Raw genomic sequence first — 17,500 nt, 5'->3', positions numbered from 1 at the left:
CCCCCCTCCCTTTCTGCCTACCTAGGAAAAAGTATTTTTGTGTTAAGATTAGGTTGTAGTTTCACTATTTTACTTGTTTTATTTTTATTTAACATTTTTTCCCAAAGTTGCGCAAGAGAAGTAAATGAAATATTATTGTCACAAATTAATCAAACTCGTTTCTCATAATTTGCTGGTACTTCTTTGGTTCAAAGGAACATTCACCAATTACTTCTAGTTATAATTTTTTTTTTTTTTTATCTTACTCTCTTTAGAAGTAAGAAGATATAGATGTCAGTATATTAAAAAGTAAGTGTGTAGCTGGCATGTTTTTTTTTTTTTTTTTTTTTTTTTTTTTTTTTTTTTATAGTTTGATTTTAAGCTTTGATATTTTGTTTTGCAGAAATAGGCAGTTTTCTAGCAACCGGCATCGTAAACTGCAACCATTCAGGACTTCGTGACTTCAGCAAGCCACCCACCCAAATTACGGACATCATCCTTTCGCTTACTGGCACTAGGTATGAATAAGTTCTAGAAATTAGAAGTTGACATTGGTACAAGTAATTGCAGCAGTGGAAGCTTGCTGCCCTCCCTTCTCTTACCTTGTGTTACTTTTGCTGTCTCTTATAGTTAGTGACCTGGTATTTTTAAATGGATTATAAACATAATTTGATGTTTTTGCAGTATTGTCAGTGCTATGAATTTGATATGTTGTATTATTGTTAGTTCAGCAGCAGTATAATGAACTATATATTTGTCATACTTTATGCAGTATTGTTATTGTAGATTTGATTATTTTGGAAAGTAATTTAGTGGACAGGCACTGCCCACCATTTTTTTAACACATTGGAAAGTTGTTTCTGTTCCTGTATTGTTACAAATGCAGTTATTGCTGTGTAAAAGAAAGCGAAATGGTTAATAAAAAGAAAAAAAATGAACAGTACATATATACAAGACGTGGCATCAGTGGGTTAATTGTTTTTTTTTTACAAGCAGATAGTATGTTTCTCTCCCTCTCCCTCTCCCTCTCTCTTCTCCTCTCTCCCTCTCCCTCCCTCTTCTCCTCTCTCCCTCTCCCTCCCTCTTCTCCTCTCTCCCTCCCTCCCTCCACCTCTCTCCCTCTCCCTCCCTCTCCCCCCTCTCTCTCTCCCTCTCTCTTCCCCTCTCTCTCTCTCCCTCTCTCTTCTCCTCTCTCCCTCTCCCTCTCTCTTCTCCTCTCTCCCTCTCCCTCTCTCTTCCCCTCTCCCTCTCTCCCTCTCTCTTCTCCTCTCTCCCTCTCTCTTCTCCTCTCTCCCTCTCCCTCCCTCTTCTCCTCTCTCCCTCTCCCTCCCTCTTCTCCTCTCTCCCTCTCCCTCCCTCTTCTCCTCTCTCCCTCTCCCTCCCTCTTCTCCTCTCTCCCTCTCCCTCCCTCTTCTCCTCTCTCCCTCTCCTCCCTCCTCTTCTCTCCCTCTCCTCCCTCCTCTTCTCTCCCTCTCCTCCCTCCTCTTCTCTCCCTCTCCTCCCTCCTCTTCTCTCCCTCTCCTCCCTCCTCTTCTCTCCCTCTCCTCCCTCCTCTTCTCTCCCTCTCCTCCCTCCTCTTCTCCTCTCTCCCTCTCCCTCCCTCTTCCCCCTTTCCCCCCATAGTATGTTTCTCTCTCTCTCTCTCTCTCTCTCTCTCTCTCTCTCTCTCTTCCTAACTTCTGAAAAGCACTTATATACTGTTAGGGATATAACTTTTTTATCCTCTTGCAGCTGTATCGTGTGCTTTATTTGGTTGTAGTAGCTGTTGTCCATATACGGACACCAAGAACCCACTTATGCTGAACAAACACAAAAAGGAGATACCAAGTAAGAGACAAGGAACTTGGCAAGAGGCTCATTACCCCATGAGCAATCATCTCTCAATACTCTGAATGTGGCTCTCCTTTGCACCCCTCTGTCACTGCTGCATACAAGTTAGTAAAAAGTGTTTTGGTTGAGTTTGTTATTTCTCTTGTGATTTGAGGTTGAGAGCTGCTAGTATGGTTATATAATGTGGTTAGAGGATTTTGCTATCTAAGGTGTCGTTTCAAATGCTTAGAAAGTCGATATATGGAAGGGGGGAGCAGAGTGGGAGGGATTTGTTGTTCATAACCAATTTGAAAATAGGAATTTCTTCATAGAATAGATACTGATCACTGTTATAATTATGCTATCGCTCAAAATAAGTACCCCTACTTCAGTGCTGGACTCCACTCTACAGCAAAGCTGACACATGATTGTCTGGCAATTCATATTGTGATTTTATCCTTAACCCATTTGTGCCGGATGACGTGCTGACACGTTTCGTGGTTTTTGCGTCAGACGCTGGTGACGAGATATCTGGGCAAGGCCAGCACTCAGGGTGAGCAAACGGGCAGCCCAGGCTCTCAGCTTGTGCGCCCAGGTGTTCGAAAACCCTGGCATTACGACCATTTAAAGCCAGAATCACCCTGGCATGAATGGGTTAAGCCATTGATTATATAGTATACTAAGGCACTTAGTATAGAACCTTCATAGGAAACTTGTGGCCAATTTTTGTTCTGCATATTCAAAGGTATTTAGCTGCACAAAATCCACAATTCATTGGAGTATTGAGGTTGACACTGCTATTGCAGAAGTTTGTACTTGTACAAAAAGATTGTAAGTCAGTTATATTATGAATGATACTAGAAAAACACCTTAATTTTAAAGTTAGTAAAATCACATGACTCCTAAATTCCAGCAACCCCGAGTGCCATACAGCAAAAGAAGTTAAAATTATAAGCAATACTTTTGATATGCAGTTTAGTGTTCTTTATAGTCCTTTGAATGTCTCAGCCCACCTATACCTTGTCCTGTGAATTACTTCCAAAAGTTTCACCTTTTAACAAATTTGGTTTTCAAATTTCTTGAAGGGGCTTGGGAATGTGATGAAAGGTGTAGATGTTTCAAATGGCTTGGAGGGGTATGGAGGGAGGCCCTCAGAAGGCAGCCCAGTGGGGTTGGAGATAGAGGGATGGGTAAGGGGATAACTATGGAGGCTTAAAACTGGAAGTAGGATGCCAAATAGTACCAGATATACGAGTTTACTCTGTATGTCCCATTTATAGATGAATAGAAGCCAATAAATTTTCTTTCATGGCATCTTGACAATGCAATTTACCTGCTTGCTCAGTCTAGATGGCTAGGAATGTAGGGGTTAGTGTTACAAACATTGGTGATCCATTTTTTCATCTATGATTGTTAACCCTCTCTGGACGGGTGGTACACTACTGTACCGCTCATTCAAAAGCCCGGTGGCCGGGTGGCACCATATGGTGCCAGTCATTTAATTGATTTATGCCTAAGCGTTCGAAAGTCCCGGCATTGTGACATGCAAGGCTGGAATGCCCCTGTCGTGAGTGGATTAAGGAATTTGTGTTGTATGTCGCCTTCAGCTCATTCCTAGTTGAATAGAAAAGTGGTTACTTGTATTTATTTGGAGAGGGAAATTTATTGATTTATGTGAAGAGATAAAAAAAAAAGATTTCTACTCATTTATATGATAACCACTGCTTCAAATTCTGTTGACAGTGTTACATGGTGCAAGGTTCTTTAACCCATTCGCACCGGAGGACATGTTATGTCATGGGACTATTTCGCTCTGGTCAGATGGCGTCCTATCATGTTATGATCTCTGCCTCTAATTATACGTGTTACATATTTACTTGTGTATATACTCATTGCACTTGCATTTGCATATACATTGATCTGAATTGATGACACAAAAAAAAAGCCTCGGCATCCCGTAGAAACGGACGGGTGTAGAGCACTGAGAGGCCCAGCCTGGCATGAATGGGTTAAATCCCATCAGCTTGATATTTAAATGCCACACCCACTCTCTGCCTAATATAGAAGTAATTGGAAAATGATTATCCCTGCATGTTTTTTCCAACCTCTTTGTGGAAGGAATGCATACAATAATTTGGATAGTGAGTTAGTTTGAGGTTTTCTGTCAGCAGTTGCAAAGATAAATCCCAACTGATGTCTTCAGTTTTGTCAGAAACAAATCTCTTGAAAGAACACTTGGCATATAATTGCGAAAGGGGACCAGGTGCCACTGACACCACAGCTGACTTTCAACCCCACATCCTATGAAACTTGCCTAAGTGACCCCCAGCTGACCAGAGCAAGCAGTTGAATGTCAGAACATACTAAGGTTCTTTTTATTGTAAAGTGTTAATGATGGGCTTGCCATTCAATTTAAACAGATGATTGCACTTAGTGGGGGAGGAAAAAGAGGGATTGATAATTATCCCATTTGTGCTTGTTTGACGACACATGTTGGTGTAATCTCTTTCTCTCCTCGGATAACATCCTAGAATGTCAAGATCTCTCCCTCAAAACGTATGGTTTACATTATTACATTATTTCCTTCTGTTATGCAGAGCTAGTATACCAAATGCTAATTTGTAATACTTTTCCAATATATCATATCTTAACTTGTATGTCTTGTCATAAGTCTAGAAACCACTCACATCATACGATGGCCATAGCTATGCTTACCAGCTAAAGATGTAGCCCATCTCAAAGAGTTGAAGTTCTGAAATTATTGAAGAATTTTTTAAAAGGAAAAAATGATACATATATCCATTTGAAATTTTGTAGTTCTTACAAATTTTCTATTGACAGAAATTGCAGTGGAGTGAACAAGCCGCATGAAATCCCAGTGGCTGTCTTGACCCAGTGACTGGCTTGTCCATTCCTTGCATTACTACAATACTTCCATTCACCAAACAAGATACTTCAAATTATTCAATTTATTTTTGTGAAAACTTGTTCCCTGAAAATCGTCAACAGGAACCGGCAAGGTAAAGCATGTCTCCACAAATGTTTCTAGAATGGATGCCATTCATAAATGATTTGATATGAAATTATGAATTTTGTAATACATTGAAAATTTTATTGTAAAAAAAAAAAAAAAAAAAAAAAAATTCACAATTACTAGATTGTCTTTTTACCCAGAAAGTTTCATATTGGAAAATTTAAGATTTAAGTGCTTAGAATTTTTTTATTTTGTATTAAATAAATCTACATTTTATTATTCTTGCAGATGAGTTACAACGTCAACCGCAATGTTATGGATGCCTTCTACCGTTACAAGATGCCTAAGCTCTTGGCTAAGGTCGAGGGCAAAGGCAATGGCATCAAAACTGTCATAGTCAACATGGTAGATGTTGCTAAAGCTCTTGGACGTCCCCCTACCTGTAAGTGATAGCAATGTAGTGTCATTTTTGACCACCTCAATATTTCTATCAGTTCTAATCAAGGAAGACCATGCACATGTAGTAATGTTGGATATTTCAGTCATTGTTTTGTGAATGGAATTTGGTGATATTTGTAATGTTTACATATTTACATTGGTATTTATGAACATAAATTTTAAGTTGTAAATGCCACATTTACAGACCCTTGCAAGTACTTTGGTTGTGAACTTGGAGCCCAAACCCAGTTTGACTACAAGAATGACCGCTACATCGTAAATGGCTCACATGAGGCTGCAAAACTTCAGGATCTACTTGATGGCTTCATTAAAAGATTTGTTCTTTGCCCAGCATGTGAAAACCCTGAGACTGTTTTATTCCCAAATGTATGTGTAATTTTTTCAGATATTCAGTGTTTATATACTCTTGAATATATTGGCTGAAATAAATATTTTGGATTTTCATATGTATTTGTAAAGTGGGAAGTTTTCAAGAGATTACAAAAATGCTTTCATGTGTATTTTAATTGCAGGAGAAGAAAGGCCACATCAAACAATCTTGTAAAGCCTGTGGCTACCAGGGAATGTTAGACATGAGGCATAAACTGACCACCTTCATTGTCAAGAATCCACCAGGTTAGTAATGTGTGTTAATGATGATATTAATTTAGTACCACCAGTACTTTCTGACTTGAAAATTGCCCTCCACACACAGATTATATGTCAGAAGTACAATATAGTGCATTTTATATGTCAGAAGTACAATATAGTGCATTTTATATGTCAGAAGTACAATATAGTGCATTTTATATGTCAGAAGTACAATATAGTGCATTTTATATGTCAGAAGTACAATATAGTGCATTTTATATGTCAGAAGTACAATATAGTGCATTTTATATGTCAGAAGTACAATATAGTGCATTTTATATGTCAGAAGTACAATATAGTGCATTTTATATGTCAGAAGTACAATATAGTGCATTTTATATGTCAGAAGTACAATATAGTGCATTTTATATGTCAGAAGTACAATATAGTGCATTTTATATGTCAGAAGTACAATATAGTGCATTTTATATGTCAGAAGTACAATATAGTGCATTTTATATGTCAGAAGTACAATATAGTGCATTTTATATGTCAGAAGTACAATATAGTGCATTTTATATGTCAGAAGTACAATATAGTGCATTTTATATGTCAGAAGTACAATATAGTGCATTTTATATGTCAGAAGTACAATATAGTGCATTTGATAGAAAAGCACCAAGACTACAGGTGTCGCCTCTGAGCAGCACTTCTTGGAGTGAAGTTTTATGGCACTGGCAGTTTCAGGACCGATTACTTAAGAGTAATCAGTACTTATCAATATATAAAAATATAAATTTAGGGCAATTGCAAGTGGAAAGTATTGGCCAAACTTCCCAACCCTGATCATTACAATGTTTATCCGTTTATTATTTATTCTTCCCTCCGTTATCTTGATTAACAACACTCGCATTTAGATATTAATCTATTAAAAGTATTCTTAATTTATTTCCTTTTGTTAGAAATGAAGCCCAACCAGCAGGGTACTTCACTGACCAAGAGGAAGAACCGCAATAAGAAAGCTGAGAATGGCCATAAAGATAGCCTGAGACCAGGCTCACCCCATGCTGATAAATCGGATGCTTCTGATGCTGACTTGAATGGTGATGCTGAGGATGATGATGTAAGTAACCCATCATTAAGAAGTGTCTTGGTTTTGCTTTTATTAGAGACTAATTAGTATTCAAAACAAGCTAGGCTATTATATGAAGTAAGCTTAACCAGGCTATTAATGGTGTTTCTTGTGCAGAATATAATTTTGAAAGCAATAATTGATAAGACTCCAATTGTTAGGATGAAGACTGGGGATTAGATGTGAGTGAACAGGCTGTAAAGGCAAGGCAAAAGACCCTGACTGCTGGAGTGAAGAACCTGACAGTTTCGACTGATATTGAGAAGACCCAGAGTGAGCGTTTGGAAGTATTCTTTGAGTACTGCAAGGTGATTATCAGTTATGTCTTGATTGTAAATTTTATACTGCTTAATATGTTGCTTGAATAATTATTGTCAAGGTCCTACTCATGATTTGTGAATTATTAATTATATATTTTGATAATTTGTATCAGGGGAAGAAGGAAGCTGGTCTGTTAAAGCCAGGTGCAGATGTGGCTGTGTTTAAAGACATAGCAGCTGAGGCAGAGAGGTTGGATATCAAGGAGAACAAGGCTGTAATGGTTATTGTAGAGCTGCTACTGGATGACAACATCATCAAACAGGTAAGCTTATTATACAATAATGATTAAGCAGTATTCTAAAGCTTTTACTTTCATTTTTTATTTTTGAGTAGACTAGAATTAAATGTTTTTCATTTGTTACAGATCCCACAGTATCGCATCCTCTTACTGCTCTTCACCCACGGCAACCCGAAGAGCCAGAAATACTTCTTGGGTGCAGTTGAAAAACTAATTGAATTGAAGAAGGATCAACTCCTTCCCAAAGTTCCAATGATACTGAAGGTAAGAAACAATAGCTGAAGTACCATTTCTATAATTCCACTAACAAGAATTTAAAGAAGTGGTAGACCTTGTTTTAATATGAAATGTAAACAAAAAGCAAAGAACATGGTTAAGATTTTAACAATCATTGCAGGCAATGTATGACCATGATGTTGTTGAAGAAGAGGTACTGCTAGACTGGGGTAAGAAAACCTCAAAGAAATATGTAAGCAAGGAAGTGGCATCAGAAATCCATGCAAAGGCCCAACCTTTCCTGAGGTGGCTGCAGGAGGCAGAGGAGGAAGAGACCACAGAGGAAGAAGAGGAGGATGATGTTGAGGTGAGACATTGAAATTTTATTTGAAATGAGTATTTTGGAAAGTGGCGGTTCATTGGTAATCAAATATCACAAGTTTTATAGTCTGCTGGAAAAAAAAATATTTGTGGTTAAATGTAAAATGAGCTAGTCAAATGCAGTCAGTTGATTGCCTAGTATTTACAAAGGAGGAAGGGTATTGATAGAATATCACATGCAAAATTACTATAGAATGATAAGTGGAGTGAATTGTGTACACGTTTTGTGAAGTTGCATTCTTGAGCCACCCTGTGTAGTATGTAGCAAGGAAAAGAACAAACTGTTTGACAGTTACAAGGGCATAAAGTATAAAGAGTAGAGTAATACAACAAACTATCTTATTTACTTCAGGGGGTGGGGGGTGTGAACAATGGAAAGTGTGAATAAAAATATACTAGTTGTTGCAGTCTCTTCCACATTTGTATACAAGAATATCTATACTTTCCAAGAATTTATTTGAAATGTTCCTTCTAATTTTAGATCGAGTATGACGACCGTGCAAGAGCCCAATCTCTCAAAGAACAGGAGAGCAAGAATTCATCGGAAACCAAGCCCATTGTTGCTGAAGCACCCAAGATTGTTGCTCCAGGTGATGATGAGGGAGAGGATGATGACGAGAGCGACTTGGATATTGATAATATTTAAACAGCTAAAGTATATGTAACATACACATACACAAGTTTACATATACTGTCTATTCAGTACTTTCTTTCCTTTTAAGAGGCAGTTCAACATTCATTCATTTGGTAATCTTTTGGTCTTTAAGGAAGAAATCTGTTCGTCTGAATCAATTGTGTTTAATGATCTTTGGCTGCTTGATATTTTATACGTCTCTTATTACCTTTTGTGAAAGGTTACTATACTGATCTGGTACCATTTGAACCATGTTTTCCTCAAATTGGTGAACGGTACAGTTTTGTTCCTTCAGATCTTCAGCTTGCCAAACATTTGAAATGTTCCAGGATTATTATTCTAGTAGGTAAAATACCATCTATGAGTCTAGGATTAGTAAATATTTAATCCTTCAGTAAAAAAAGATAGTTGCATACTACCCTTTCTCATATAATAAAGGATGTGATTTTGAAGTTCTATTTAGAAAATCAAAGTAATATGTGAATGGATTTTCCTTAGAACAGATTGTGAGAAGTAACCTAGATGGTTCCTCTTGAAAGAAATCCTGGATGTTGAGTGGGAAAGGGTCAAATCAAAGACCTTTTTTATAGTTTAAAAAAAAAAAAGCTTTATCCAAGATTTTGCTTATGATTTTTGAAATGGTTTTCTGTTCTACAAATTACTAGACTTTTCATCACACAAAGCTTATAACCATTATCACCAGCCTGCATGTAAGACTAGTGATATTAGGCAACCTGGAGACCGTAAGCTCTCGATATGATGTCTCTAACTCATTCAAGTATTTGGTGTTTGGGACTCTTGCAATTAGTCTGCTTAATACATTTTATATTTTAGCTCTGTGTTAGTGTTCACTAAAATTTTAAAAAATATATTACAGCTTGTGGGTTCTATATAATGTAAATCAGTACATAGGTGGAGTGAAATTTGATATCGGTGTTCTAAAATATCTTAAATTTTGCAATACTATGAACCTCCCAGTAAGTGTTGCGATGGATGATATCTGCTTGTGTGTAGATTGGAGCATCAGAGTTTTTCTAGTTAGTAATGTTCAAGTTACAGAAGTGGAAAATTGTGAAAATCTCGGGTCCTCCAGTTTATGTGCATGTGGTGTGGCGGCTTCGTTTTTTTTTTGTTTTGTTTTTTTTATATATATACTTTTTTTTTTTTTCATTTCTTTCCAACCAAGACTAGTATAAGACTGTGATGTTTAGTGAGGTAAGTAAGGGGGAAGTGTGAAATGATATTTAGTCCCATATCCTTTTTTAACTAGGAGTTGCATTTTTGAAATATGAGGGTAATTTGGTTGTAGTTAATCCTTTATTTTATGGATCAACTCCCCACTGCTTATTTCATGTGATAGAAAGGGAAATATGGGAAGTCACTGAGAAGCTTATGTAGATGCACAATCCAGGTGTTAATCCAGTTACAAGTGATCTCACTTGTGAAAATCTTGAAATGACAGTGTTGATGACATAGTAGACTTCCCATGAACATGGGTAATGTATGTATTCATAATCAAGATAAAAATGTTACATGGAAAGGAAGTGTTTTTTTTCTTTGCTCATTTAGTATTGTTAGATTTTAGTCTTGGCGATTTCCATTAAGGATGTGTACAGCAGCTTGAATGGTATATGGATGATCCTATAAAAGTTTTCTCCACATAATGCCATATTAATGTTGAAACCTATAAAATTTTATTTTTTACAAATAGAATTGATTAAATCTATCAAGTCTCGAAAGTTGCATTTTGTTTCCTCAGAACAGGATAAGGAAAATGTTAAAATATATTATCCATAAAGAGAATTATCTGTATTACTTAATCTTGCGAATGGGATAAAGTTATTCAGCTATTTTGTAAAAGTAAGGAAGAAGGGACTGACCTATGTCAATGGATTGATTGTCACCCCTCCCCTTAATCTTTATTTCATTCATTTTTCTTCAAAGATGTTAATGTATGGCTCTTTAAATAATTGTTGCAGCATCCACTTCTCTTTTATTGACCCTAATGTTTCTACAGACTTGGTTGAGATGCAGTTATGCATTTTACCCTATACTGTATTATTTGATTTTGTACCCACGCTTTTTTTTAACCTTTTGGTGTGATTGAGACCGGAATTTATCAATTGGTCACGTTTTGTTGAGCAAGTTGATTGTGGATGGAACTGTTACTCCTGTATAAGATGGCAAGTGTGAAACATTTTTATTAGTAGCATCAATTATAAGCTAACCTTTTATTCCAATGTAAAAATTGGATATATATAATTTTATTGAAAGACTGGGTATTTATCCACTGCAATTTGATGTTTTATTCGAGTTCAAGGTCTACAATTTGCACATTTTCATAACCAGGAAAAAAAGCGTTTTAAGCAATTCTCATATTGAAAATATAAAAATCGCAAAAGTAAAATGGGCAAGCAATAGCTTTTGAATAAAAGCCAGTTCCATCTTAGTTGGTTCAGAATTATTGAGTAGTAGTAAAATAATAAACGTATTTGCATTTTGAAAGTTCAAGTCATTTCTCATTGATTTACCCGTTCGGTTGGGCTGCGCGTGGTAGTATTACCGCGGTATATTCACAGGTGGACCTTTTTATACATATGAAATATATATGTTGCTACCATAGTAAAAAGAAAAGGACCCTAAATAATAATTCAATCGGTTCATACCATTGGAAACACTTGAACTGGCAGAGTACAACGCCACTGGTCCCATATATCCCGGGTCGCTTTCCTCATACCGTTGGAGAGCCAGACATACCGTCACCCATGACAGTCATGGGAGTACCAGACCGCATCACCTGTGACGATCATTTGGCGTCGACACCTGATGATGCTCTTCAGCAATCGGTCAACTCTGCTGCTGGAGCAACGTACCCGAACTGTTCGTCTCTCGATGGTGTCCATTTTTAGCTCAAGATTGACGCGGCAGATAATTTTCAATAATCAATCATTGCTCACGAGTGTGGTCCTCAGAAGTCCAATTGAATCATGCGACCTCCTAGCACCTTGTGCACCAGGAGACTACAATTTCGTGAAGATTGAACAGTACTTTTTTAACCCCTTTATGGACTAGCCATTTATTGATATTTACACATTGTTACAGATTCGATTACAGTGAGATTTTTAAACATTTCAAGCCCTTTCCACCATTTGAACAAGCGAAATTTCAAGCCACGGGGTGGTTAAACCCGTTTTGTTCATTATCACGGATATTCGTTATTATACCGGTATTTGAAATGTATAGAAGTCTTGTATATCCAAATATTAATAGAACAAAATTAGACCTTTGCATCTGGAGACCATGCGTAACCTTGCTGATTGAGGACAGCCACATGACGATTACCTAAAACGTCAATGAAATTTCCATGAACCTTCATATTGAACTTTAATTTATTTTGGAAAAATAGTTTTTGCGGTTTTTACATATCGTAAATTATTCCAAAATTAATCGAGGACCGTTTATTTGAATCAGTTTATGAATCTGAATATACATAAGTAAATATAAGAACTAGGTTTATTATATTCCTATTAATTGCATCAACCAATGAGCAGCCTTTATTTAAATGTTCTATCTCTCAGCAATCGGCCCTGAGTGAAAAGACTATACCATATCAAAATGCGTATGGTATCCGGAATACCAGAGAGCTGTGATGGCGGTTACTAGGTACGTCGCGTTTCCGTGTCTTGTGTTTTTATTTTGGTATGGGGGGCGATTGAGTAAGCAAGAGAAATGTATTGTTAAGGTAAATTGTGTTAATTCGCTAATTCATTACTTGCAATTTATTACCATGGTGCATGGATAAGAAATATACAGTATATCTATCATCCGCAATGATAGTCATTCGTGACAAACTTGGCTCGCCTTTCTTTTCTTTTTTTTTCATTATAATATACAAAAGTTAGCTCCGATTTCTTATTTGTCCACTTACTCCCTTAAAAAACGGCGGAAATCAAAACTTCAAAACTGTCCACATGGCGTTCATTCAAGGACCTCGAGTGTATACTCGCTTTGGTGGGTAGCAAAATTGACAACAGAAGGCCCTTTGATCCATATATAGCATAGTACGCCTAGCAGTGACGTTCGTCCACGACCATTGTTTGATGAGTGGCTCATTCTGCAGCACGGGTACTTCGCTGGCTTGCCGTTAAACAATTGCGAAAAATCTGTCAAGTAGACACCGTACTTGCTGGTACTACTCAGTTGTGGAATGAGCCTAAGAAACAAGGCACATCCGAGATCCATGAAAAGAGTGCCAAACTGAAAACATAACCTTCAACATTTAGAACTGTCAAAAAATAACTACTAAGGCCCCGTCCAGATGGACGAGTCTTATTCGGCAAAAAAAATGTTCGATATTAATCAATGCCACGAGGGTGACATGTTGCACAACAGACTTTGCCGAGTGGACGAGCTGTTCACTGCTCGATCGTGTGGACGAAACCCATTTTGCAAACTTCAGTTAAAGGAAATTGGAAGTAACTGCAGAAGTCGAAAATGTGTACTTAAGCCATGTACACACAAAGAAGAGCTTGCTGTCTGTCATTGTGCACAGTTTGTGGCTATATTTACATGTTCACACAGCAAAAGCCGAGCAGAAGCGAGAGGAGGTGCTAGATGGTTGTTGTACAGTGAACACCATGGTTGTTATACCACACCGATAACCTATTGTCTAGTTCTTTGGTGAGCGGCAGGGCAGACTGGTAAATGGTAACAATGCCCTCTAGGGTCCAAATGTATGTCCATATGCCTGATAATGATATTGTGCTACCAGTCACTGTCTGGTGAATTGGCTCAAGCTCTAGTATGGGCAGTTTGCTGGTTCGCTCAAGGACACTTCGGTAAATATTCGAGCTAGGAACTCTAGGAGCTTGGCCTCTCATTCCATCGTCTTACGGGTTTGGGTGGATTTTTTGATCTGCTTCAAAATAATTTCCTTTAAAAGCCATAAATTATAGTTTCAAAATACAGAAAGCCAGCACCTCACCAAAATGCCAAATCTATATTATTATGACACACCTCTTAAAATGGCATACGTAGAAATAATAGAATGCATACATGTTCCTGTCATCTCCAAACAAGATCAACGTGGTATAAGAATATGCCTTCTAGAAAATAATACCTGTATAGGAAGACAATTGACGAATTAAAAATGCCGGGGAACTATGTTGCTGTAAAAAAAACATGTGCTCCCTATTGCTAAAGGCATCATAAATGGATGTCAAGCAGTAGGTTATGTGTTAAGTGAGAAAGAAGGCAGCAGACATCACAGAACTACTACTACATGAGAGTGCATACCATACAGCTGTGCGGAATAACTAGACTTGAAGAAGGAGGGAAGGTAACGCGCCGGCCCAGAGAAGGCGGGGGAGCACGAAATGGTTAGGGGCATACTTGATTAAGTAGACACTAGAGTGCTACACTACCATAAGCTACATCTTGGAGATGTTAATAGCAGCAAAGAACAGGTAAAGTTCTGTCTACTCCCTAATGGCATACTTGATTAACTGGTCCATATATTGGTGCACTAGCATGGAATGGCTAGTGCATACTTGGTCCAAGGAGAGAGAACGTGAGCTAGAGAAAATGCAATAGATGCGAGAGAAATTATTCATACACTCACCAGAACTCATCTGAAATTAGGAGACAAAGAGACTATAGCCCAGACATTTAGATCTATAGTGGAAGTAGAGATGACCCATAAGGCATCGCTAAACAAACTTAAAAGAGCAACTATGGAAGAAGACTGTCTCGTCCTGCAACGAATAAAAAAATAAGGTAAGGTGTGGCAAAGGGAGCAAGAATGAAACGTTCCAAAATGCCTCCAGCTCCGACGGGGTGAGGAGGCCAGAGCAGGTGGAGGAGAGATTTCAGCCTGTGGCTCAGTCCGACCAGGTCCACCACTCATTGAGTAAGGGGAAGGTGGGAGCGGCAACGGCGCATATAAACGTGCACCATGACTAGCTGTCTTTGGGAAATAAACACAGATGGGTCTGGGCCCAGGTTACTTTGTAAAATGAAATATGATTATCCAGCTTGTTGAAGACTGCACTGGTATGGAAAAGAAGTAGGCCTTCCTACCAAAAGAAGGGACTTGGCACAATTCCCGGCACGGAAATGGCTGAATTGGCACAGAGGAGTCGTGGACCAAGCTATAAGTAGTTATGCAATACAGCTACTTGGCTTGGCAAACACAAGAGGTAGGTTCTGTCTGCCTCTGGCACTGTCTTATCCACCAGTCAGGGCTGTTGATTAGCGGAAGGCCAAAAGATGGCAGCCACTGCAGTTGTTTGTCAGGAAACTGCAACTCAAAAGGGGACTGCACTGAGGGTGAGACTGTAGAAAGAGAACATGAGAAAACAACCCCCCCTCTCGCCTCCTCCCCCTTACCCAGAACACCAAAGGTTGATGAGCGAAGGGAGCTAAGGGGATAAACAGAAAGGGAGAGGATATATCTAAATAAAAACACATGCTGAAACATGTACAGATGCAAAACGGGAGAGAGAAGGTACCATTCCGATAGAAACTCGACGATTAATCCAGTGTAGGAACTTTCACCTAATTAGCTGAGGAAATGCGAGGCGGCACCGTAAGTCCCACCGAGAAAGTTTTGTACTCGTACTGAACTGAACAATAACATCGCCAAAATACATGCGTATGGACTATTACTGCTTTGTTTTTTTAGAGCACCTTATAAATAACTGGATGGAACAGGGAAACTAGCGATCGCCTGTAATTGGTTTATTTGGTGAAAATCAATTACATATCCAAGGCTAGTAAAAGGATTCCGGCGGATGTCTTGCTGGGAAAGCATTGAAGGCACACGGGTGGCTTAAGACTTTGGCCGGCCCGTCCCCAGTGGTAAGATCAAACCGGGAGTCCCGCAGAGGTCACGTCGCCTGCCCCGGTAGGGCAGACTGTAGAGGGGAGGACTGACCGTGGTGGTGGTCGAGGTTGAACTCAGGTTCTCGCGTACGGTTTGACCTAAGGTCAGCCTGTATATACGTTCGCGATATATAGTCACAAGATCGCTGAGTCAGCAGCGTTAGTTTGTGGATTATGTTATGGCATATCGACTAAGATTAAAATCATATAGGCTAAATTTTTACAGTAGACGACCAATTTATCTAATTCTTCAAAATAGGGAGGAGCACGTAACCCCCAAATTTCCGTCACTGCTTGTTTCATGTTACATGGTCTGTGAATACCATGAAGGAATGACATTTGTTAAAGATCGCCCAAAAGTATTTGTAAAAAACTGGTAGAGACAAATAAACTGTCAAAGAGAAACAATATATATAGCCAAATATTACACAGAAAGTGATGAGACTATACACCTCCAACAAGACCACAATCGCAACATTTGATATTTTTGAGAAACGCTTTTATTATCATTATCATTATCTTTTACATATTCTAATCATGAACTTTCTCCCGCAAAATCGAAAAGTCTCCCTCCCACCATCCGCCCCGTATTTTTCATTGTTATGCAATAGATATTTTGCGGGGATAGTATAAATCACCATAAAAGTTTTAGGAGGGTCCAGAATTATTTCTTTTAATTAATGTTTTTCGGGGAAACAAGAAAATAATTCTAATAAATCTGAGCACCAAGTTGTTGGCATTTAATAGTGTATGCAGCGTTTACTTCATATCTTATAATGCCAATTAGGTTGGCACTTTTTACACATATTAATTTTTATATCAAAGGACCGGTTTCAGCCATTTTGGCGTCCTGGGCGAGATTAGAAAAGGCGCCTCATCTCTCCCCTACATGCACTTATATGCAAACACGCCCCGGTCTACCACATTACGTGATTATCCTACTATAATCACGTATCCATGCCATCATAATGCCTTACATAAATGACTGTAATGTAGAATAATATGTAAGAAAACTCAAACGTTGCATTGCTTTTTTCGTGTAATGAACAATACTGATAACATCGTGTTTTGTGTTAAATAGTATATATTTGGTTCATTTGAATTCTGAAAATGAGCAGAAACGTATTGGTTGATTTGATTCCACTGAACTTTGATATGAAAAGATATAGCACAGCATGCGCAAACTATACAAAAGTGTGCATTTTTGAAATCCAATACAAACTAGATTACAGGATGTGACTGAGGCACAAGGATGATATAGTACAGTATTAGGTTTTACATGCAATTTATGACTCAATAATCATATGTGTTTTGTGTTTTCTATCTGTATCACATCTAAGAACTGATCCTTTGGTTTATAGGTTCATAATGACGCATGGCCAACCTTAGGCATAGGAAAAGAAGATATCAAAATATACACGTAACATCCCCAAGCTTCATAACACTGTAGACCCTCTTATTTATGAATATATCATAGTTTCCAGATAGACAATATCTACTAACGTCACCTCTTGCACAAGATGAAGCTGAATTTTGAAAGGCGCTCCACTGCGATTTATTCACTTATTAATAAATGCATATTTGTATTATTGCTTATTGTTTGCCTCTATGAGCGCCACTGCGCCTCCCTGTGGAAGTTGGCTCCCCCGGCGACCGCCTCTGTCCTCCTCGTCTTCATTCCCACCGCCATCCGGAAACCCAGGGGTCGGTTGCCTTGACGCGCCTTCTCCAGCTATTTCTATGATAAGCATCCTCCTCCACGAAACCTTTACTCTCCACACCTACTTTTACTTTATCACGCCATCTAATTCTCTGCCTTCCTCTTGCCCTTCCACTTCTCACAAGTTCCAACCAAGATCTTCCCATACCTTCTTCCTCATTCATCCTCAATACATACCTGTGCTA

At 38.4% G+C, this 17,500-nt stretch overlaps 1 protein-coding gene across 3 annotated transcripts in view; it reads left to right on the top strand.

The window, feature by feature from the left end:
- Positions 1–10,698, top strand: part of eIF5 (eukaryotic translation initiation factor 5) — a 21,132-nt gene extending 10,434 nt beyond the window's left edge. For all 3 annotated transcript variants that reach the window (XM_043027574.2, XM_086537721.1, XM_086537720.1), the window contains 12 exons: positions 383–497; positions 1,711–1,913; positions 4,630–4,808; positions 5,051–5,204; positions 5,406–5,587; positions 5,734–5,836; positions 6,754–6,914; positions 7,085–7,231; positions 7,357–7,506; positions 7,609–7,746; positions 7,880–8,065; positions 8,561–10,698. In XM_043027574.2, coding sequence (XP_042883508.1) covers positions 5,051–5,204; positions 5,406–5,587; positions 5,734–5,836; positions 6,754–6,914; positions 7,085–7,231; positions 7,357–7,506; positions 7,609–7,746; positions 7,880–8,065; positions 8,561–8,725 — 1,386 coding nt within the window. In that variant the 5' untranslated portion in view covers positions 383–497; positions 1,711–1,913; positions 4,630–4,808 and the 3' untranslated portion in view covers positions 8,726–10,698. The remainder of the gene's footprint in view (positions 1–382; positions 498–1,710; positions 1,914–4,629; positions 4,809–5,050; positions 5,205–5,405; positions 5,588–5,733; positions 5,837–6,753; positions 6,915–7,084; positions 7,232–7,356; positions 7,507–7,608; positions 7,747–7,879; positions 8,066–8,560) is intronic.
- The last annotated feature ends 6,802 nt before the right edge of the window (positions 10,699–17,500 follow it).

The sequence above is a fragment of the Penaeus japonicus genome, unplaced genomic scaffold, assembly GCF_977035675.1.
Source record: "Penaeus japonicus unplaced genomic scaffold, GWHDUDI00000001_assembly GWHDUDI00000006, whole genome shotgun sequence".
In the NCBI taxonomy this organism is placed as follows: domain Eukaryota; kingdom Metazoa; phylum Arthropoda; class Malacostraca; order Decapoda; family Penaeidae; genus Penaeus; species Penaeus japonicus.
This window is presented reverse-complemented; position numbering and strand designations above follow the sequence as displayed.